This window comes from Capsicum annuum, chromosome 11, assembly GCF_002878395.1.
Source record: "Capsicum annuum cultivar UCD-10X-F1 chromosome 11, UCD10Xv1.1, whole genome shotgun sequence".
Classification (NCBI taxonomy): Eukaryota; Viridiplantae; Streptophyta; class Magnoliopsida; order Solanales; family Solanaceae; genus Capsicum; species Capsicum annuum.
This window is the reverse complement of record NC_061121.1, coordinates 194,270,422-194,295,362: the sequence shown is the minus strand read 5'-3', so window position 1 is coordinate 194,295,362 and position 24,941 is coordinate 194,270,422. Positions and strand designations below refer to the sequence as shown.

Below are 24,941 nucleotides of genomic sequence, written 5' to 3'. Positions count from 1 at the left end.
GATCCGTTAACACCCCCCACCTCTCCTTTAAAATGCCCAACTTTTCTTTCTGTTTTTAAGAAACAAGGATAAAACTGTCTGATTCTCTCCGCCAGCAAATCATTTTTCATCAATGGACCTCAGTCCAGCACTTCTTCTATCAACAGCTCTCTCTCTTCTCTCTCCAATTTCACCCTCTTCTTCCTCTCTCCCTCCATTCGCTCTCTCCCGCCATCGCCCTCACCAACGCCAACGCCAACGCCGCTGCAATCTCAGCCGGAGTTTTTGCCTTCCACCGTCCGTTCATTTGTCCATTAATAGAGAAGATGAAGAGGAAGAGGAAATTGGAGAGTTTGAATTTGAGGAAGACGACGACGTCGATTACGCTGAAGATGAAGAGAACCTTGATATTGATTCACTAGAACGTGAAGCTCAACTTGTGGTTCGAGAATTTTCAGACTCTTTGGCTCGACAATTGATTATAGGTTTATCTCTATTTTCCCTGTACATTCACTTTATTCACTTCGTCCCAATTTAAGTATCTTAGTTTGAATGGACATGGAGTTTAAGGAATAAAGTATTCTTTTGAATCTTATAATCTTAAATTAACTAGTCGTTTAGTGGTGTTTGGTCATAATTTTTGCAATAAACATTCACTTTATTTACTCCGTCTTAATTTAAGTGTCTTAGTTTGATTGTGCATGGATTTTTAAAAATCTTGTGGTTTTAGACTTGCCAGGTAGTATGTTGGAATCAAAAAACTTACTAAATATAGAAAGACGCTTTTTTCTGGGACAACCAAAAGAGGATATTAAGACACACTAGGGCGGAGGGAGTATCTTTTCTGGCCTTTTCTTTGACTTTTGAGTGGGAGTGAAACTGACCCTTGTTTTGATATGATGTAAAATGTACTTTCCTCAGCCATCATTATTCAGTATTCGGTTCTTGAAATTGTGGAAAATATTGTAATTAAGTAGAAATGCTTGATATATTTGCATAGAGAAAAATCCCAAGCCTTTTGCACAAAGAAGCAGTGGTGCAATGATATTTCAAATCCAATGACCCTCCATCACTATTACACACCCGTCTAAGTTATTCGTGGAAAAAAGATATGTTGCATCGCACTGTAGAGAACCAAAGAGCTAAGAATTCAATGAAATTTCTTGCTTGTATGTTCTTCTTTTTCTTTATCAAGTAAGTGATTCAATGAAAGTTCTTGTTTGTGTCTTCATTTTCTTTATCAAGTCTGTGCATTCGTTTATGCACCCAAGAGTGTGGCCTAGTGATCAATGAAATGGGTGGCCTAGTGATCAATGAAATGGGTTGAGCAACTGAGGTTTCAGTTCAAATTCCAGCAAAGACAAAAAAAAAAGGTAATCCTTGGTGGATAGAGTTACTTGGTAATTTTGCTGGTGGAAGCTGACAGGTATCCCATGGATTTAGTCAAGGTGCGAAAGCTGACCCAAACATCAATGTAATAAAAAAAAAGTACAGTCGTTTATTTTGTGTTTTTTTCCTTTTATCAAATTATGTAATAGTTCGGACATAATGATATATTTGTATGACTTGGAAAATTGAAGCAAGTAATTAAATGTTGCTGCTGCTTCCTCATTGGGATCGTGGGGTTCGTCTAGGTGATTCAGTAGTTCGATTGACAAGAAGGGTGATAGAAAAAGACTTATTATAATTTATAACAGTGTGTTTAATACTTGGGTGTGAATGGGTGCAACTATGACCACCAAGCTAAGTTCGGAAATTTATGGATCAAATATATTGGCATTCCATAAGGAGAATCCTGCATTCAAGTTTATCTATAAACTTTAGAGGATTAATTTTATGGTCCTATATACCTTCATACTCACAATGATTAGAATGGCCAGACAACTCTCTGAGGTGGTGTCAAGTAGTTGTATAATTTTGTGTTTTATAACTCTTTTATCGATACATTTTATCTATATAAACATGCAGTGCACTCTCTTCAAAATATAATAATTTGATGAAGGTAGCTTTAAGAGTGGTAGTAAGGAGTTTGATATATGGTTAATATAAGTAGCGTTTCTCTGCTTTGTTTATTATTCAGCATAACAAGAGCAGTCAGTTATTGTGAACAGTTCTGAATTTGTTAGGAAGACATAGTGAATACTCATAATAGTGAAGCAGCAACAACAACAACAAACCCAGTGTATTCCCACAAAGTGAGGTTTGGGGAGGGTAAGATGTACGTAGTCCATACCGCTACCTCCGAAGAAGTAGAGAGATTTTTTCCGATAGCCCCCCGACTCAAGATAAAGAATACTAAACAAGGGAATGGATGACATAACAGAAATAAGGAGTAAGAAATGATAAAATAGAAATCAAAGCAATATGAAATACGAGAAATAAGGGCAACGCGAAATAAGAAAATAGGAACTAAGAAATAAGGAATAGGACACCTACCTAGTAGTAACATACACTCACAAACCAAAGACACCTATGTACATAGTCCTAGGATTACTAACCCGGCTACTCCAGGTCTCTCCTGACTGCTAGCTACAACCCACACACTCACACTAGCCTTCTACCCTTATCCGCGACCTCCACACCTTCCTATATAGGGTCATGTCCTCAGTAAGCTGCAGCTGCTCCACATCATGTCCAATCACCTCCCTCCAGTATTTCTTTGGCCTACCTCTACTCCTCCTGAAGCCATCCAACGCTAGCCTCTCACACCTACGAACTGGGGCATCCTCGCCCCTCCTCATCACATGACCAAACCATCTCAATCTTCCTTCCCGCATCTTGTCCTCCACCAAGGCCACTCCCACCTTCTCCCGGATAATTTCATTCCTAACTTTGTCCCTTCCAGTAAGCCCACACATCCAACGCAACATCCTCATTTCCGTCACCTTCAATTTTTGGATGTGGGAGTACTTGACTGGCCAACACTCCGCTCCATACAACATGGCTGGACGGACTGCCACTCTATAGAATTTGCCTTTAGCTTAAGAGGCACCTTCTTATCGCACAACACTCTCGAGGCGAGCCTCCATTTCATCCAACCTACTCCAATACGTTTAGCGACATCCTCATCAATCTTACCATTCCCCTGAATCATAGACCCAAGACACTTGAAACTACCCCTTTTACAAACATCCTGGGAGTCTAACCTCACCACCACTTCGTCCTCCTGCCTCAAGTCACTAAACTTGTATTCCAAATACTCCGTCTTGGACCTACTCACCCTGAACCCCTTAGACTCAAGGGTTTGCCTCCAAACCTCTAATTTGTCATTCACACCCAATCGTCTTGTCAATCAATACTACATCATCCGCAAATAACATATACCAGGGCACCTCGCCTTGAATACTCCGCGTCAACACGTCGATCACCAACGCAAATAGGAACAGACTAAGAGTCGATCCCTGATGCAACCCTGTCTCGACTGAAAAATGCTCTGAGTCTCCTCCCGCCGTCCTTACCCTGGTCTTCCCTCCATTATACGTGTCATCAATAGCTCTAATGTACGCCACCGGGACCCCTCTCACCTCCAAGCATCTCCAAAGAACCTCCCTCGGGACTTTATCATACGCGTTCTTCAGGTTGATGAACACCAAGTGTAAGTCCCTCTTCCTTTCTCTATACTGCTCCACCAATCTCCTCACCAAGTGGATTGCCTTTCTCGTCGAGCGACCAAGCATAAATCCAAACTGATTCTCCGAAATGGACACGACCCTCCTCAATCTCCGCTCAATCACTTTCTTCCAAATCTTCATAGTGTGACTCAAGAGCTTAATACCCCTATAGTTGTTGCAACTCTGAATGTCACCCCTATAGTTGTTGCAACTCTGAATGTCACCCTTATTTTTATATAACGGAATCATCGTACTCCATCTCCAAGCCTCAGGCATTGTTGTAGTCTTGAAGATGCTGTTAAACAAATCAGTCAACCACCTTAAACCTGCCCCACCAGCATACTTCCAAAAATCCACCGGAATCTCGTCAGGCCCCGTCGCCCTACCCCTCCGTATCCTACGAATAGCCTCTCTAACCTCCTCAACCTTAAAATGCCTACAGTAACTGAAATCACGGCTCTCCTCCGAATGCTCCAGCTCCCCTAACTCAATGCCTCTGTCCTCCTCCTCATTCAAAAGTCTATGGAAGTACTCCTGCCATCTCTTCTTAATGTGAACATCCTCCACCAAAACACTACCATCCTCCCCCTTAATGCACTTTACTTGATCGAAGTCATGACCCTTCCGCTCCCTCGCCTTAGCAAGCCTATACAACCTCTTTTCTCCGCCTTTCTCCTCTAACCCCACATACAAGCTCTCGAACGCTGCTGACTTAGCAGCCGTAACTGCTAACTTAGCCTCCTTCCTTGGTACTTTGTAGACCTCCCTATTCACCCGCTTCTCCTCTTTATCTATACTCTCAATCAACTTAACATACGCCCCCTTCTTAATCTCCACTTTCTTCTTCACTTCTTTATTCCACCACCAGTTACCCTTATGACGTCCTGCCCGACCCCTCAAAACACCCAATACTTCCCTAGTAGTCTCCGTGATGCAACTGGCAGCCCTATCCCACATAACATCCACGTCCCCCTGCACTCCCACACCCCCAAACCCGCCACCTTTTCCCCTATCTCCAGTGCACTAACTGGCATCAAGCCACCCCACTTAATTCTAGGTCAACCCTCCCCGGCCCTTCTCTTGCTCTTCTTGATAGACAAGTCCATCATTAGAAGCCTGTGTTGGGTCGAAAGGTGCTCACTCGAAATGACTTTACAGTCCTTACATAACACCCTATCCTCCTTCCAAGTAGCAGAAAGTCGATCTGAGTCTTGGTTATCGCGCTTCGGAAGGTAATCAGGTGATCCTCCTTCTTCGGAAAGCACGAATTCACTACCACCAACCCAAAGCCCTCGCAAAATCCAACAAAGCAACTCCCTCACCATTTCTAACACCGAAACCAAAACCACCATGCACATCGTCATAGCCTACCGGTAAGACCCTAATGTGCCCATTGAAGTCCCCTGCTATGACCATCTTCTCCGAGCTAGGCACGCTTCTCACCACCTCGTCCAAATCCTCCCAAAATCTCGCCTTCACCTCCTCTTCCAAGCCCACCTGCGGCGCATAAACACTACACATGCAGCGTAGAACCCCCAAAGACCAACTTAATCTTCATTAGCCTATAGTGAAGAATGTGCTGTATAGTTGGCATTCAGGAGTAGAAGAAGGAGATGTAGAGTTTGGGATATCGCCCCTTTGGCACTCATATAGGTACTTCGGAGAGCAAGAAATAGATCATTTGAAGGAATGTAATACAACTTCATATAAATTAGGACATGCCTTATTATTTTTTATCAACTTTTGATGTACTCATGAAGTTCCTATTCATTAGATGATTTTGTTTCTTTCGTAGAGAACTGTATTTTTGTTTCGGATCATTACCTTTTTGTATATTCCATATATATGAGGGTTCATCAATATGTATTGTTGTATTTTAAAAAAACTGTTCAGCAAAACAAGGTTGGGGAGAGATAAAAAACATGACTCACAGAGCTTTTCTTCTGTTATTGTTTGGTATATTATATTTGGTCTATACAAGTTGCAGTATGTGAGAGAGCTTGTTGCCTACAATGTCTAAAGGGAGAAACTCCTTCTCTCTAGAAGCAAGCAATATCAACGTGCAGTCTTACAAGAAAGCTTTGGAGTTGCCTACTTTGAATTTGGTTGGGAAGTGCAGTAGAGAAGATACAGGTAATGACCCATTTTCAGTCTATCTGAAGGTCAGGTCAGGTCTAGGGAAGAGTTCTTAAAGACTTGTTTGTTTGGGAAGTTCTAAAAGAGTGGGCTCGCAGGAGTTGGTCACCAAATGGGCGACAAAGGCATGGTCAATGATGACAAGTTTGAAAGTTTCGAAGATGGGCAGTCTACCTTCCTATTTCTCTTTGCTAGAGAGGCAGAAGTGAAGCGAGTTTTGATGTATGGAGAGAACTATTTATCTTTAGAGAGGTGGTCGATAAAACGCTATGATAAACAAAAGGCTATGATAAATAATAAAAGGCTATGATGTATGAAGAGATCTATTTAACAATAGTCTGAAGGTTTAAAGACATACCTTAGAATCTAAAGGTTTCAAGTTAAGCAGGAGTTGCAGGGCTGAAATAGAGTATCTGTAGTGCATGCTCAATGATGTTAAGCATGAGGCGGAGGTGGAATTGAAGATCGGTACACAAGTCATACCTAAGAGGAGAGCTTCAAGTATCTTGGGTCTATTATCCAAAAATAGGGGGAGATAGATTATGACATCACATATCATATTGGAGCGGGGTAGATGAATAGAGGCTCGCATCTGGGTATGATGTGATAAGAATGTGTCACCAAGACAATAAACGTAAGTTCTAAGGAGTAGTGGTTTGACCTAATCTATTGAATGGGGCAGAGTGCTGGATAGTCAAGAATGCACACGTTATCGGATGAAGGTGGTGTAGATGAGAATTCTCAAATGGATGTGTGGATATACTAAGAGGGATAGGATTAGGAACGAAGTTATACAAGACAAGATGCGAATGGCATCCGTGGTGGACAGATATAGGAAGCAAGGCTGAGATGGTTCAAGCATATGAAGAGGAGGTGCATAGATATACCAGTGAGGAGGTTTGAGAGGTTGACTATAGCAGTTTTAAGGAGAGGTAGAGGTAGACCCAAAAAAATTGGGGGGATGTGATTAGATAGGACATGATCCATCTTCAGCTTATGGAGTGCATGATCCTAGATAGGAAGGTTTGGAGGTCGAGGGTTAGGTTGGGCCTTTAGATAAAGTTAGAAGAGACTGAGGGTGTGGAATATTGTTGCATTAGCTATTATGTTGGTTCTAGGGGAAAGAGAGGAACACGAGGCATTTGAAGGGGTTGTGGGAATGTTGTATTAAAATTGCACAAAAGTCACTTGTTTCTAGTTTCTTTTGGGTGTACACGTGAAATTCCTACATGAATATATTATTGGTTTTTTTCCCTAGAGAACCATATTACGGTGTAGGTTCTCTACTTCTTTGGCCTTATATATGGGGTCCCCCATCATTAACAGAAATATTTACTTTGTCAAAAAAATCATTTTTTAAAATGTCTCGGCCTTCATATAGAAAATTAACCAAATATAGTCTTGGGCCGCCCTTTGAGCTTCAAAACTAGATCACAATTTCTAGTTGAATTTATAAGGCGACAAAAAGGGGATATTAATCGAGTTAAATCAAATCTTAATTGAAGCTTACACTGTTCTGAGTAAATTGTTTTATTTTTTCCATTGACAACTGAAGTTTTACCCATTTTAAACAGGGAATTGCAAAATACTATCTTCCATTTCCTCTATCTGCACAACATAGGGCCTTTTCATTTCCTAGTTCCCATACTGCAAATGTTAATTCAACTCCATGCTACCAGCTTATTGGCAACCTGTAACTCTATCACAGAGGTTCACTAATATTGCAATGGATGTAGTTCTGTGGATAATGTTGTAACAGGTCTTTTACTGCGAATCTTTGGAAATTGATTGGGTTTTTAATCATTGTATTTCAGGGTACATGAGACCAAAATGCATAATACTGTATAAGATCTTGCTAAACTGTTCCAATTGTCGCATCCTATATCTTTTCTAGCTCTTTGACGCTCAAGATGTTCTTCCTTTATTGATTTCAGATGACGAGAGATCTCGTTCAAAAGAAGTACAAGTAAAGGAGAAGAGACGTAAAAACACCTCAAAAAATGTTAGTATCTCATCTACTACTTTGTTGGAACTACTACTCACATACTTGAAGGGTCTCAATCAGAAGATAAAAATAAATGAAATGGAGATTTGTTCATACCAGACAACATGATATACTTGTCTCAAAGATTCTTCCCTTTGTTCGCTAAGTCTGCTTTGTGTAAATTGATTACTAATCGTGAAAATGAAGAAAGTGCCTGAAGTGAGCCTTGACCATTACTCATTTTGAAGTAATTACTTGTCTTCATTTTCGGCATTATTCCCATTTTGTTGTTTATTTTTATGTTTTTTGTTTGTTATATTGTTATCTGTCCCGAGGGAGGGGGGGTCTATCGGAAATAGTCTCTCTACTTCATCTCACTCCATCTTTCTTTTGTTGACTCAACTCCTATTATATGAAGATTCGACTAGTATCTAGAAATCAAGAGTAACTATGTGTTCTGAAATCTGAATCTAAGATACTTCTCTATTGAGTTGCCAAAGTGACTGTTCTAACCAGAAAAAGAAGGGAAGTGAGAATGCAATTTTCATCAAGCAAACGGCTGAAATATGCACAAATGCAGTTCAGCAAGAAGACAAGGACACTAGCAAGTTCAAGCAGCAAACAGGATGAACCACTATCTCTCTCTCAACCAATTTTGAAACAAAGTGCAACTAAGCTGAGGGACTATGCAGCTTAATAAAAAGAACAAAAATTAAAAAAAAAAGATATTACCTTTCAGTGATTTTTTTGTTTCGGATTAAGTCCTTTCGGCGGACAGTTTTGTAATGACAATAGAAATTCTGCTAAATAGTGCTATCACTATTTACCGAAAGTTAAAAAACAAGGCTTAATACTTAAGGGATGAACTATTTAGTATAACAATCTCTTGGCAATAAATCTTTTTAATGTTTGACTTCGCATGTTCACTTCTATATTAATGTCTTGAATAAATATTGAAATCCCCAGACGTGATGTTATTATAGTTGAATCATGTGCCAGGTCCTTTGAATGTAGGACGTCCATTAGGGGTCTAAAATATTGAAAAGAATGATAGAATGGTGTATCTTCCATGGATGCCACTTTTTTCCGGTTTGAATAACCGAGAAATCCCCGAGGACTAGTGGCACACAGTTTGAACTCGTTGGATAATGGGTCCATCTCTCTCCATGGATATTACCTTTATTATTATGTCCGTGCTTTTCCAGAAATTCATCTTTTGGTGAATTATATTTTTCTGCTTCATTGGACAAAATCAGCTGCGGAACTGCGTGCTGCTTTGTCCGCAATCATTCGTACTAAATTTCTGACCTCTTCCTTGCTTCATCATATGTGTGATTCATGCTTATCAATTCATTTTATGGATTCATGACATGAAAGTTGAACAGCTGTGAAGTTAATTTCTAATGCTCATCACCCACATGCTACTCCAATTGTATTCATATCTTTGGAGTAATCCTGACGAAGAGAATAATAGAAAAAGATCAGTGACATGGTGAATTATATAATAGAACATTATAGTTCCATGCCTATTTTTCTATGGAACTTCATCCTAGGAGTATGCGACTTTTTTAATCATGAAAAATTTTCTCCTTCGGCCAATAAAAGTGTTCTTGGATTTTGAGAAGAGAGTTCCATAGTTTCACAAGAAAGTTCCTGAGTTTCACCTTTCGGCTGACAAACTTGCTCAAGTGCTCTGAAATATTGAGATATGTTCTCAAATTAAGGGGGTGGTGGTTGTTATAGTCTTGAACTGTACATGTGGATGTGATTAATTACTCGATCCATGACCTAGCAGTCATCTACTTGAAGCTCCATAAGATGATCAGAGCAACCAAAGTGAACAATGTCCACAATTTTTCTGTTGCTTCTCGAGATTCGTGTGGACGGAATATGGAACTTGGACTGTTTATCGACTGTTGATATGATTCTTGGTTTTACTAATGATGCTGAGTGTTATGGGAAGATCCACGCTTTCTTTTAGTCCATTGTTTATATGATTTGGTTCTACTAATATTCTGAGATCTACATGAAGATCTAGGTTTATAACTTATTATGGTTGACTTGACCAATAAAAGTTTACTTGCAGATCCCTGATCATCTTCTTCCTAAGGTGGCAATTGTGGGAAGACCGAACGTTGGTAAATCAGCACTGTTTAATCGTCTTGTTGGGGTATTTTGTCTAAACTTGCCTTGGTTTTTGATTGCCAGGAAATAAAACCTTGATAATCTTTATTAAGTGATCCAGTTCTGATATGTGTGATTTTTTCTTGCTCTGGCATTCTCTTCATGAAACTTTGGTTTATCTTCAACAGGGGAAGACGGCCATTGTGGTAGATGAACCCGGGGTAACAAGGGATCGCTTGTATGGTAGATCATTTTGGGGAAACTATGAATTTATGGTGGTGGATACAGGAGGTGTGCTTACTATTTCGAAATCACAGACTGATCTAATTGAAGAATTAGCCATCTCAACAACAATTGGAATGGAGGGCATTCCACTTGCTACCAGGGAGGCTGCTGTTGCTAGAATGCCTACTATGATTGAGAAACAAGCTACTGTGGCTGTTGAAGAGTCATCGGTCATTATATTCCTTGTTGATGGCCAGGTATATCCTTTAGTAGAGTTACTTGGATACTGTATTCTGAAAAATTAATTAGCAAGATAAATTGTGTGTTTGGTATGAAGGAGAACATTTCCCAGAAATTGTTTTTTCCTATTTTTCTTTGGATGGTCGCATTAAATACGTGACAAAATATTTTTCTAAGGAAATTGTTACCCTGAATTAAGGGGAAATGATTTCCCTAAGGCCCAAGAGGAAAACATTCTCCTGATCCATGATAAAAAGTTTTGTCCCCTTTTTTTCAACCCACCTTCTACCCTCCCTCACTCTCTCTACCCTTTTCCCACACCCACCATCTACCCCCTACCCCTGATAACCCTCTCTATCAGAAGAGCTCGCAAAAATCTAGAAAATTTGGAGAATTGAATTTCTCTATTTGTTCTGGATCACTTGATACAGCAGTTCGTTCGTGAGAAGTTTCATTACTTTACCTTTCTCAAAAAATAAATAAATAAAGAAATTTGATGGAAGAATACTACTGATTCCATTATGCACATCTTTGTATTCCTTGGTTTGGGAACTAGACATAATTGGAAAGTCATATTATTGACAGTTGTAAAAAATTCTCAAGAAAAATGTCTAGGTCTGAAGCATCTCATGTATATTGCAGTTAACCGAACTGAAATGTTCAACATGTGATGTTGTACCTATATTTGTTGTCATATTCTGATTATGAGACATTCCCTTATCCTTAGTAATGGTGAAACTGTAGCTTAATATGGTCAGAAGAGTAAAAAAATTTGAACAGGCAGGTCTAAATGCTGCTGATGTGGAGATAGCAGATTGGCTACGCAAGCACTACTCAAACAAATGTATCATTCTTGCTGTAAACAAGTGTGAATCTCCACGCAAAGGAATCTCACAAGCATCAGAGTTTTGGTCTTTGGGGTGAGCTGATTATCTGACTGTACTACATTATTTTCGTACCACAAGTTCAGATTATGTATAGATTGATCTAAACAGAAGTGTTATGGTTAGAAAATTCATCATGGTTGCAGTTCTGTATCTTTTTCTTGTCTTTTTGAGTCGTTTTTAGTATGTGCTCATATGGTAAGAGGAGGATTTGGTACATGAAGAGAAAATATAACTAGTCAAACAGTAAAAAAAGAAGTCCTCGTAAAAGCAAATATAAAACCTACTCGAGAGATTCAGAGGTCTGTCATTATACTCCAAGAATTGGTGGTGTAGTAGTCTCTACTTATTATATCCCTTCTTTGGATCAGAATGACTGGAGAATTTGCCAAGTTTATGGCATATCTAAAGAGAGAACAGTCTAAGCCCTACTATATGTATGAAGTGTGACAACCAACTTAGTGTCCAACATACTTCCATTGGATTAGGAACTTGATTGTGGTTTATAGTATCATATTATTGACATACCAGTGTCACTTAATAGACGTAAGAGGGTATGTATCTTGTGGACGTTTTCCATTTTTAATGAAGAGAAAATGGCCAAAAGCCCCCCAACCTTTACCTCAAATCCCAACTACACACCTATACTTTGCGGGGGGTCCTATGACCCCCCCCCCCGAACTATTTTAAAGTGAAATATTTACTCCCCCGTAAACTGATGCCCAGACATTGTTTCAGGCAGTGAGCTGCACTCGCTGCCACGTCATGCCACATAATTCCACGTAATTTTTATTTTTTTTAATATAAAAAATTAATTACTTTTATTTATTATACTTTTTCCTTTGTATTCTTTTTTAATTTCCTTTTCAATTTCATTACTTTTTTCCATTTATTTCATGTTCTTCCACAATAATGATTCTCCATTCTTTTTTTTTTCCTTTCTCTTCATTTGATTTTCTTCAATCTCAAACCTTTGGTAAATAGTAAATTCAAAGTCGACTATTAAACTCAAAAGTTTAGAAAAAAAAATTTGCTTCAAGAACGAAAATTTGCACGTCTTCACACATTTGCTTCAGGAACAAATTTTTTCATTTCTGTATTCGTTATGTGAGTTCAATTGCAAACTCATTGTTCAATTGGAACTCAAGAATTACTAGTTTTTTCAAGAAAGGTGATGTTGAGGAAGCACGCAAATTGTTTGACGACATGCCCCAAAAAGAATGTAGGAACTGTATGATTTCTGGGTATGTAAGAAATGGGATGTTAGATTATGCTCAACAAATGTTTGATACAATGCCGAGCAGAAATGTCGTTTTTCAATCTTGTTCCTTTTTCTTTCCTTTTTTTTTTTTTTTAATTTCTCAACTATGAAAATTTATGTTGAATTTATAATTGTGAAAAAATCTGGTGTTGATTTTGATTATGGTGCTGATTTGATTGTTTCAATTTCAAGAAATGTGGATTTGAATGATGATTTATGGTTTGAGATTGAAAATTCAATCGATGTAAAGTTAAAAGATTTCAAATATTCCACAAAATGTGTATAGAGCATTGTTGGAAGTTTATGTTTCATTTCATGAGAATGATGATTCTTGGTATGGTAATTCGGTTAATGAGTATGTAAGTTTGAATAATCTTAGTGTTCCGAGGAATGGAGCTTTTAGGGAGGTGATTGTTAGTTTGGATGAAATGATAGTTAGTGTAGTTTGGCCGTTTACTGTGATTTATATCGAAGGAGATGATAAGTTAGTTTTGGATTGGATGCCATTGTTGAGTTCTTGAAGATGCCATTGTTGAGTTCAAGAAGAAGAAGAAGAAGAAAGAAAATGAATAAAGAAGAGTAATAATTAAAAATGAATAAAGAAAAGAGTAAAGAAGTATTAAAAATAAATTTTTAATAAAAAAATTCGTTTTCACTCTCTTTAAAGAGAGTGAAACACACTCTCTTGCCAGTCAGCGTTCAGAGGAGTAATAATTCCACTTTAAAATAGTTTAGGGGGTTCATAAGACTCCCACAAAGTATAAGTGTGTAGTTGAGATTTGAGGTAAAGGTTGGGGGGGCATTTGACCATTTTCTCTTTAATCAATTACTATATAACCTCCATAGTTATTGGTGACATTTATATTGGCTTCCTCTGGTTGAGGTTGGTCAGTGCAAATGGAAAAAGTTTGTGCTCCTTCATCAAGTGGTAATGAATTTCTCTTTTAGCTGTTTCTGTGCTTTTCTTATTTGGAAAGTCTGTTGCATTCTTTCCTTTGAGCTTTTCAAAACTAGTTATTCTTTTTCCTACTCTTTTTTAGACTATGTTGCTCAAATCCTCCAAAGTGCCGCTGCACCAGCGTCAGATCCTAAATAGGTTTTGGAGGACCCGACAGGCCGACACCCATCTGGTGGCACTTTTGAAGGATCCAAGCAACGTAACTTTTAGATCCAGGGACTGAGTCGTTCTTTCTGTAAATAAATGTTGTGGCTTCATGACTGCTGTTTAAAATGTTCCTTTTGTTTAATCTTATAGAAAATGTTCCTTTGTATAATTTATTAGGTTTGACCCCCTTCCAATATCTGCTTTATCTGGAACTGGAACTGGAGAACTTCTAGATCTTGTTTGTTCAGAGATAAAGAAAGTTGAGGTACTCTTTCATCTGCGCTGAGATTAGGTTTCCTTTTGCTTAGATCAGTACACATTCTCAGTGTTAGACTCTGAAAAATATTTCTATGCTTTATTTCCAGAATGTTTACACAGGAATAGCGTAAGTTACATTCCAATTATGACTAAACCAGGAAAGCAAGAAAACAAAAGTTGGCCCGAGTCAAAGTTACATGTATAGAATCTGAAAACAGTATGCATAGTATAAATCTGTATAGCTATTGGAGGTATGAAGCAGATTTGAGTTGTTCAGCTGTATATCAAACTTTTAAAAGGATTAAGAAAAGAAATATAAAGTTTATATCGGATCAATAGACGAAAAAGTAATTGCTTAAAGGGGCATGAGTTACTGCTATAGAAGATGGAAACCTCATGACCGCCAAAAAGAACTTCTTCACTTCAGCTCCTCCAGGTCAAGGTCAGCCAAAAAAAACTTCTCTTCAGCTCCTCCAGGTCGAGGCTTAAGAAGAGTTAATTTTTTCACAATAAAAATGAAATACTCAAAGGAAGGAACTGGGGAGTACATGTCCTGGACTTCCTCTTAGTAACTTAATGCATAGGATTTCTCTCTTATTTATTTTTTGAGAAAGGTAACAATACGAAACTAGTTCTGGATTTTGTTATAGTTGTTTCTTTTATTTGCCTTTTCCCATTAACTTTTTATTCCTCCTCCATCATCGTGATCCCTTTTCATTTTAATACTATTGTTTTACCTGTCAAAAGAAAAAGAAAACATTCAAGGAGAGTTACATTCCTCATTAGATCATAGATGTATAGTAAGGAGAGAACATTTAATTAGTTGTATAGGAAAGCATAAAGGCAAAATCGCTTTTATGCACTTCCAGTGCAATGCCTGAAGAGAGTAGTTTTTCTTCTCTCTGGGTAAAGCAATAGGCCTCTCTCACAGTATCACCTGATGTTCGTTGAGATTGGAGGGCTTTAAAAATTTGATGCAACTTTTTCTTAGCGAGAGGTCAAGTTAAATTTCAGTATATGCTTATCTACAACAACAACAACATACCCAGTATATTCCCACGCAGTGGCGTCTGGGGAGGGTAAGTGTACGCAGTCCATACCACTACCTATCAATAAAATTTATTGTTCTTTTCTAGACATGTAAAATGCCATAGATTCTCACACACACAGAGGAAGAGAGAGGGAAGAGAGACAAACACACACACATATGAGAAATGTAAGGTAAGGCTGCTTATAATAAACCCAGTGTGATCCGACTCTTCCCCTAGCCCTGTGCATAGCAGAAGTATAGTGCACTGGGCTAACCTTCATATATATGTGTGTGTGAGTACATAAAATGATAGGTGGCTACCCTATATATTTATGGTAGGTTAGCATTGTACCCTATCCTTCTAAACACAATTATCATCCTTTAAATACTAGGGACTTTTCTGTCGTTCCAACAAAAATCTGAAAACCCTTTTTCTTCATACTCAGACAAGTGCTCTCTGTCATTCTTCTCCATTGGCGATCTTTTATCTTTTTTATTCCCCTCTGGTGAATCCCCCTCCCTTTTTCATTTTTCCAGTGTCTGGTCATCTCTATTTCTTTCTCCTGGGACTGCTTTCCATTAGCAAACAACAACAACCTAAGTTGCTCGGACTCTCCAAGAATATTGCCGCACTGGTGTCGGATCCTTCAAAAATGCCTACTTTTGAAGGATCCGACACTTGTCCAATGACTTGTTTGAAGAGTCCGAGCAACATAGACAACAACAACATACCCGGTCTCCCACAAGTGGGCTTCGGGGAGGGTGGCGTGTACACACCCTTACTCCTACCTTGTGAAGGTAGAGAGGTTTTAAATAGACCCTCGCTTTTCCATTAGCAATTGTGCTCATTTTACTTTTCCATTATTTACTATTAAAACAAACTAAGGGGTCGTTTGGTAGGGTGTATAAGAATAGTGCAAGATATGATATATAAGTAATGCTTGTATTTTCCTTATGCAGTGTTTAGTTTTAATACATGATGTATTAAAACTAACATGAATTGTATAATTTCTAAAAAAAATTATTTTTTGACAAAAATACCTTTCCATAAATATGGTGGAAAGGATGTGGAAAAAATTTTGAGGGTCAATTGTGACTTTAACCATACTAATCATGCATTAGAATCCATTGCATTACTAATACCATGGGTTTCTATGTATTAGTAATACACTCCTTAATACCAAATAGAATGTATAACTAATGCAAGCATTGGTAATACATGGGATGAAAAAGTGAACCAAACAAGATGTTCGTAATACACAGTCTAATGCTTGCATTATTATTATTTTTTTTTTTTTATAAAGTAACAACAATGCTTGCATTATTTTTGTTAATACACTCTACCAAATGACCCCTAAATGAGAAAGATCTCAAGACATTCCTACAATGTCGTCAGCAGTGTAAATTGCTCCCATCATAGAGTAATGGTGAAACAACCTCACCTCCCTCATCCTGAATTTTTATTGTGATTTGATTTTGTTTCATGTCTTTTGTCCTCCATAAAGCTTGACAATAATAAATCCTAGGAAATCTAAGTCACATAAAATATAAAGGGAGATCTTGATGGCGGAAAATCATAGAAAGCCGAAGGCTGTTTGCATCAGCTGGTGTTATAGGTGTGAGGAGACGGGAGAGGATGTAGATCATCTTTTACTTCACTGTGGTCTTTCCATGAAGTTATGGTGGGATATGTTTGAATGTTTTGGTATTTCTTGGGCAATGCCAAGAACTGTGAAAGAATTGATGTTCAGTTGGAAGAATGGAAGGAGGAGGAGAAGACGTAGAGCTTGGAACTTGGTTCCATTATCTTTAATGTGGGTAGTGTGGAAAGAGAGAAATAGGAGAGCTTTTGAGGGGGTAGAGTTGAGTTTTTCTCAGTTCAGCAGTAGCCTTCGAAGTTTGATCCCTTATTTTCTTTCCGTGCACCCATAGCGTTCCTAATTGTATAGAAGATTGTGTGGAGTTTGTAGAGAATCAGTCATCTTTTGCTGTATTTTCCTTGCCTTTGGGTGTTCCCTTGGTACAGATCCGGGTCTTTGACTATGTTTATGAATCAATGTACGTTTACTTGATCAAAAAAAGGGAGAAGATTTCAGTGTTTAATTTTTGTGGAAACCCATCAATATATCAGAACAGATGAATAGAAAGCGAAAATTCTAAGAAAAAGAAAAGATTTGAGTCACCAATTCACACTTCGCAGAGACCGAGAGAGCAAAAGGTGAGAGAGGTGGGGGAAACCGAATTAAGTATAGTATTTGTAAAAGGACAAAAGTGTCCATCTCACCTTGGCATTGATAGCATGCTGTTAGGGGCATTTAAGGAAATTAAAAAATGGGTAAAACGCTAACCGGATTGTAGTAGGCTATGTAGGCTTATGTATATATGGTGGTCAAAACTTTACTAGGTCCTCCGGGCCAAACCAGTCCAACCTTCTCTCTCAAAAATGTTCACATGCTTATATATACAATCATATTTTAAGTGCGAGGGAACTAGCTTTAGTATTTCCTACTTCTTTCTTGATGATATTTTATAGTCTATGATACAAAATGCATGCAAACCTGTTGACTGTGAACTTCTCGTCAATTGATTCTGAATATCATGAATATTTTTTGCTTAGTATAGCAATTCTGGAATATTAAACTAACATTTTTAATATTTACTTTAAAATATTTTGCAGGGGCCAGAATTTCTTGAAGAAGAAAATTATGTTCCTGCAATCGCAATTGTTGGTCGTCCCAATGTTGGTAAAAGCAGTATTTTGAATGCTTTAGTCGGAGAGGACAGAACAATTGTTAGTCCGGTTAGTGGAACCACTCGTGATGCTATAGATACAGAATTCACAGGACCTGATGGACAGGTGAGTCTGTGTTCAGCAATCTCAACTTGATATGAATGGATTTGGTGCGGGAAGTTCATAATATGAGTCTCAAGATATTGTGCTACTCTTATGTGTGGTTAGGTTAAGAAATGATGGATATTTTTTTTGATAATGATGGTGGTCAGGCCAACTTGGGTGCACCTTAACTGTTTCACCGGGTACCTGATTCCTTTCATCAACACAGATACCGAGTAACATTTCCCACCAAGACTTACGCAGATGAAAGTAAATCGCCTAGTGTGTTTATACTGAGATTTGAACGCTGGTTTCAGTTTGCACTCACTTCATTAATCACTAGGCTGTGCCCTTCAGTGCATGGAATGTTGAATTATTTTAAGGGCTTTGACTGAGATCCATTCACCCTGCATGATACTGTCTATTGACACTGAAAGTTTGAAGGCTCTAAACTTTCTTCTGTTTCGAATTAGAACTTTGAATTATTTTAAGGGTTTTGACTGAGATCCATCCACCCCGCATTATACTGTTTAGTGACAGGAAAAGTTTGACGGCTCTAAATTTTCTTCCGTTTTGGTTTAGAACTTTAACCTCCTGGTTACTAGTTAGTAGACTATGAGTGAGTGAATGAGTGAGTGAGGGAGGGAGGTAGGGAGGTAGGGACAGATAATTATATCTTACATGATCTCATTGATGGAATAATGTGTCACTCACTGCATAGAATCATATAGAACTAAAGGATTTTGGATTGGGCAGGGTAATTTATCAGAGGGTACCCTAAGTTTTGAGCACTGTTCTTTTCCTTCTTGGACTTTGTTTTTAGCATGATGGCTCTTTATTGATCATGGTGCTTTTCTATCGTAAGGGAACATAAGTCTTTTCTTAAATCTATATTATTGTCATTTGACAGAACAAAGAATTATGCCTGCATCACGCTTATACAGTGATTTTTTGCACAAAGTTGCATTTGTGAGGATGAATGCACCCTACTTCTCGGATAGCAAATTAATGAAGAAAATTCTGAGTATGAATCCTTGCAAGGGAAGTAAAAAAGGATTTCGAGTCTAGGTTGACATCCAGTCAAGTCAGTTACTGCCTGATCACATTCTGATATGCTGACCCGCTTCTTTTTGTTAGTGATACAATGTATTGCAAGTATGTACAACAACTGTTGCTCGTGTGTATTTCTCATTCTGCTGTGTTGATTTGTTCAACGACTAATCTGCATTTCAACCTCTACTTGCTTTATTTGAACAGTTAATGTACAACAGAGTAGATATTTTTATCGATATCACACAATTAGTGGGTCAACTTTACCGAAGTACATATGTGGTCAAGCAATTGTTAAGCCGCCCGAAAATCTAGTTAAAATATCTATACAATATGTTATATTCATTTTACACTAGAAATACAAATGAAATAAAAGAGAGGATTGTTTATAAAAGCAATTGGGATACGGAACAGAGTTGACATTCCTTCCCATCCTTCATGTATAAGTTCTAATAAAATGGCTTGGTATAAGATTGGAGTTTCCTAGTTTATCACCTGAAGTTGGCTGAGGAAACTTATATTTTAATGATCCCTGTCTGCAGAAGTTCAAGCTTATAGATACTGCTGGAATAAGAAAAAAGGCTGCAGTGGCTTCATCTGGTAGTATTCCAGAGGCTTTATCGGTGAATCAAGCATTTCGTGCGATACGTCGGTCAGATGTTGTGGCTCTTGTTATTGAGGCTATGGCTTGCATCACTGAACAGGTACATTTGAGTGTCACGAAGGAGGTCATAAGTAAAATTTAAGCTGGACGGGAGAAACTATTTTTGTGAGATGTCGTTGCTTTTATAGGCCTTTATTCAAGGACTGTGAAACATACTATCTAATATTGTTTTCATTTGTGCCTTTAACATTACTGCTTGTACCTGAAGTATTTACTTTATACTATTCCCTGTTACATAAGACTTAGCATTTATTTACTCATGCTATGATCTTATTCCAGGAGAAAGAATGACAGATATTCTTTTCTTCAATATGAAAAGAGAAGATGTTTTGATTAAATTCAGGGTTATCTTTTGGGTTCAAGTGCAAAAAACTACTCAATGTTTGATATGACCATCTGATCAAATCGCACCCATTGGCCAACCCAGCCAGCCCATGGAGAATGCGGCTGTGCTGGTTCTGGAGCTTATCTCATTATCAGGGAAAGGTCTCGAAAGATGCTTTTTTTACCTAAGCCCGTTAATTAGCCAATAGGATTCCGATGGTGTTGCAAGCAACTGTCTTTCCCATCTCCTTGAACAAAACTGAATGAGGTACTTCCATTTAGGGTATTCTGTTCTCTTCTATATCATCAGGGAGTAAGCTTTATGTTACTGCTGTTGGGTCTCCTATATCCTAGAGTCTGATAACTGACAGTTTTAGAGTTGCTCAAAGCACTATATAGACAGGTTATGGTGATAGGATAACTTAAAAGTAGAAAATTTCCCGAAGAGTATTGTTCTTAGTTACAGGGCTGCACAAAGCAGTATTTTTAGTTATCTTGCAAGTACTAACAAGAATTCTATAAACTATGATCACTTCTACTTCTGTTCATATTTGAATATCAAATCAGGTGATTGTGGAAGGAATAAACTTCCTCGAAATATCCACAATGTTGTAAACTTTTTACCTTTATGTTTTCTCTTCTTTTCTGGACCAACATACATACTGAATAATTTAGATAATCCAAATGTTAGTAATATCTGAACTTTTTTGTTCTTTTGGGGTTCTCATTTAAGAGAACTCCTCCAAACAAAGGCACATGCTACAAAAATGAGCTTACGTCATACTTTAGTAATGCCTGAACCCACTGTTGACCATTTAGTTGTTGGATAAGGAGAGGAGGGAGCAAGAGTCGGAAGAAATGGTGGAAGATTATACCATATTGCATATGGTGGTCAGTATGGAGAGAGACACAGCAGATGCTTTGAGGATATTTCCCAATCTTGAAAATCGGAGAGAATTGTATCAATGTTTTGTATTTTTGGTGTAAAGAAGAGGGTATAGAAGAAGCTGACAGTTAGTAGACTTTTTTAGGATAGACTTTTTTAGGATCTTTGTAATTATGTAATTTCTTTCTGCTTGTTTCTTTGGACCCTATAACTTTTTGAGGTTTCCAGCATGTCCTTGATGCTGAAGAATACAAACTTTACCATCTCAAAAAAATTTAATAGGCGAAGAGTAATTCCCTCTGTGCTCATAGTGTGGCTACATAAATATTGACATGTGAACTTATATTTGTTTCCTTGCAATTATTAGGATTGCAAAATAGCAGATAGGATAGAGAGAGAAGGGAAGGGTGGCCTCATTGTTGTGAACAAGTGGGATACGATCCCCAACAAGAACCAACAAACAACTGTATTTTATGAGGAAGATGTTAGACGGAAGGTTCGTGCTCTGAGTTGGGCACCTATTGTGTATTCAACAGCAATAGCTGGGCACAGTGTTGACAAGTATGTTCCTTATTCCATCCATTTTCTTTGTTTATACTTGTTCCTCTCTTGCTTTAAAAAATTTATCGCCATAGAAAAAAATTAGTTGCAATGACTTGGCATCTGTACGGAAGATCAGATGTGTTGTTTCATTTTCTTACTAGATCAAGGAATAAAATACCAGCATATCATGTTATTGTTGTGGCTGTTATAAAACTCAAACTTTGTAGTTCCGAGCTTAATGCTCAGAAACAATAAGGGATAACTCGAGGAGTATTAAAAAAGGTACTAATGGTAGTTAGGTAATTAGAAACTTGAGAAATTAGGCCCTTTTTTGGTAATCCCATGTGAGGCCGTTATGCCGTAGATTGATGTCATGCTTAACTTAAATGGAATGCTAACGACGTGTTATACGAAGATAAGTTGGAGAGTCATGAGATGTTTGTCTACATAGTCTGTTTTGTTGGAGTAAGACTAGGGGATAACTCTAGGGGAAGTAAAATGTGGGAGCATTGTTTTTAGGGGTCGGGGGTGGGGGTGGAGTGGGGGTTATGTATGCATAGGGCCTTTTTGGAATGATATAAATTAAATTGAACTTTTGTTTTCAAATGCAATTTCAATTTTTTATGCTAGGTTTTTTTTCCAGAAATATAAAAATCCTACGCGTTGTGAAAACTATAAGAATTTCTTCAATTTTTACACAATTTTAAAATTTTTAAAAAGCATGTGTTTGGTCTCGCTGGTGACCTTCTGTATAAGATTTTTCTGTTTAAGATAAAAAATTTGTTATATTACTGTTATATTCTAGAATCATTGTCGCTGCTGCTGTGGTTGAAAAAGAGAGATCAAGAAGGTTGACTACTGCAATATTGAATCAAGTCGTGCGAGAAGCTATTGCATTTAAAGCACCTCCTAGGACTAGAGGTGGAAAAAGAGGGCGTGTTTATTATAGTACTCAGGTAAATTTCAGTTGGGAAGATGCACTTACATTTACTATTTTCTACAAAAGCAAAAACTAGTACGTTCGACTTTGGAGGATGTATAATTGGCAAACATGTAGTAGAATGGTTACCTGCTAGCACAAAGAAAATATAATCCCTTTTATTGTTATTTAGGAAGTAGGGAAAACAAATAACTGCTGTAAGAGGTTTACTTTCAAGCTGGGCTACCCCATTGTTTTGATACTCCCGAAAGTGGGAAGAGATTCAGTAGAAGTTATATTGAGTATTGACATACATGGCATGGAGTGCACGTGTTTTGTAAACTTAGACTTCAGTGACTTGAATTGACATTCATTAAAACGTTATATTTTTCCAGGCTGCTATTCGACCACCTACATTTGTCTTCTTTGTTAACGACGCAAAGCTCTTTCCAGAGACATACCGTCGTTATATGGAAAAGCAACTGAGGACAAGTGCAGGGTTTGCAGGCACTCCAATTCGGCTTTTGTGGCGCAACAGGAGAAAAATGGAAAAGAGTGATGGTTTGTTTTCTTCATGAAATAATGTTATCTTTTTGTCATCTTCTCACATATTAACATTTCTTTTCTGTCTTCCTTCTCTCTTTGTTGTTTAATGCAAAATATGTGTGCGCAATTTACACTCATTTGAGATGTGCATCAAATATCCATGTACTATTCCCCCATGAGTGTGAAAACAGTCATGTGCTGGAGGTATCCGAGCTGATGGATGTCTATTTCCCTGTGCTTAATCTTTACACAAGTTAAAAATCTACCTTATTTAGAACCTATGATAAGTTTCTCTGTATCTTTTCATAAATAGAGAAGTGATACGTCTCTCCAGATGGCTCATCAAAACTCCAAATACGTTTTTACGAGTCACATGAATATTCTTCTGCAGACAAATATGCACCAAGTGGCAAGTACTGACATGAATTATGAGCACAGCCCTTGTGGCATGTGTTATCCTTAAATGTTGATTAATTCCATTATAGATCCTCGTTACACAACATATTCGGTTCCACATTATTTACCTAGTTTATTATTTTGCTCTTTGTGAGGCTTGGAAAAATTCTTCTGGCTATACTTTCTTGGTAATGTTTGATATTGTGTATGTGATTTAGACTGCTAATGCAGTTTCAATCTGTTGGACTTCAGGCAAGGGTCCTTCAACAAATTTGCAAGAGAACTTCACAGGCACAGAGAAACGTTTGGCAGTTTCAACATGAATCATGGTACTATTGAGAAATGGAATTAACTTGGAGAAATGAAATGCCTGTATGAAAACATCATCAAACTTTTACTTTCAATGCCCATTCTGGAAGAGCTGCGGAGTTGGTTTGATCACTATAGTCCCCTCTTTAAGTCTTAATGAAGGAAATAGCACTCACTTTGAGTGGTTTCTTTTTGATCATTGGTGATAATATGTGCTAGAAGAGCCAAAGAGGAAGTGAATTCAAGCAGTTGCATGTGATTCTTCCAAACTTTGTGTTTTGTGAACAAATTACTGGTAGAAAAGAAATATGACGAGGAACTCTGTGGTAGCAAGTTGGAGATGTATCACGGTCAAACCGCGTTATGATTTTAGATGTCAAATAATTTTTCTTTTGGGAAAAAGACAAAAGAGGCACTACAGCCTAAACAAATTCCATTCAAATAGCCGACAAATTCAATTCACTTTTTAGCCAATTTTCCAGCTCCCTTCCCTCGTCGCTTTTTTTTTTTTTCAAAATTTAGATACTCTTTATTTTTCCACTTTTTCTTTTTTGGCTTTTAATTACTAAAAAAAAGTCTATTTCTTAAATGCTATTTTTTTAATAATCAAATACAATTTTTTAACATTGAAATTGTTGTTCTCTATTTATATACATACTTTATACAACAATTATATAATTTTTATAGACATCCTAGACGTATACATATTTTATACACTAATGATACAATTTCTATACACATCTTACACACACATTTCATAAAATAAAGATACGGTTTCTATATACATCATATGCATATACATATTCTATACAATAATGATATATTTTGTATACACATTATACACATATACATATTCTATACAATATCTATACACATCCTATATTAGCTACAATAATTATTTAGCTACATGTTCTATGCAAAAATTATACATCCCTATGCATGTTCTATATAAAAATTATACAATAACTAAATCATTTCTATACACATTCTATATAGTTTTCATATATTTCTTACACAGATACGAATTCTATACAACAATTATACAATTTCTATACAATTGTAATTCTTTTATTAAAAAACAAACAAGCAGTTCTTTTAGCCCCCCCAAAAGAAGAAAAGTTGGAGCAAAAAAAAAAAACAAAAGGAAAAACAGCAATACTAAAGAGGTCAAAGGTAACCCCAAATCGAAAAGGCTATTTATAGGTATTGTTTTAGTCGACAGGTCATTCAATGACCAGTGGCCCAAACTTGGGCCATTTGTTTTGGGATGGGTCATGTAGTGTCTTTTTCCCTTTTCTTTTTGGTTAAAATGTGGATCAAGACCCATTTATTAATCACTATATGTACATAAGAGGCTGGGCCGGTCCACAAAGGAGGTTCGACCCGGAACTAAAGATAAGTCCGGATAACAAAAATAACAACAACATACCCAGTGAGTTTCTACCAAGTGGGGTCTGGGGAAGGTAAAATCTATGCAGTCCATACCACTACCTCCGAAGAAGTAAAGAGTTTCCGATAGACCCACGACTCAAGATACAGAGAGTACATAAGGATCGTAATAAAACATGGAACATGCAACAAGAAACATACAAGATGAAATAATAGAAAAAAAATAAGGCACTCACAAAGTAGTA

General features: G+C 37.5%; 1 protein-coding gene across 1 annotated transcript; it reads left to right on the top strand.

Annotated features, from left to right (window-relative positions):
- On the top strand, positions 1 to 23,781 carry LOC107847689 (GTPase Der). The gene is made up of 12 exons (XM_016692097.2): positions 1 to 464; positions 7,661 to 7,728; positions 9,797 to 9,880; positions 10,023 to 10,316; positions 11,080 to 11,219; positions 13,727 to 13,814; positions 17,515 to 17,694; positions 19,263 to 19,424; positions 20,962 to 21,155; positions 21,943 to 22,093; positions 22,452 to 22,617; positions 23,251 to 23,781. The coding sequence occupies exons 1-12, from the start codon at positions 113 to 115 to the stop codon at positions 23,319 to 23,321; spliced, it is 1,950 nt and encodes a 649-aa protein (XP_016547583.1). The 5' UTR covers positions 1 to 112; the 3' UTR covers positions 23,322 to 23,781.
- The last annotated feature ends 1,160 nt before the right edge of the window (positions 23,782 to 24,941 follow it).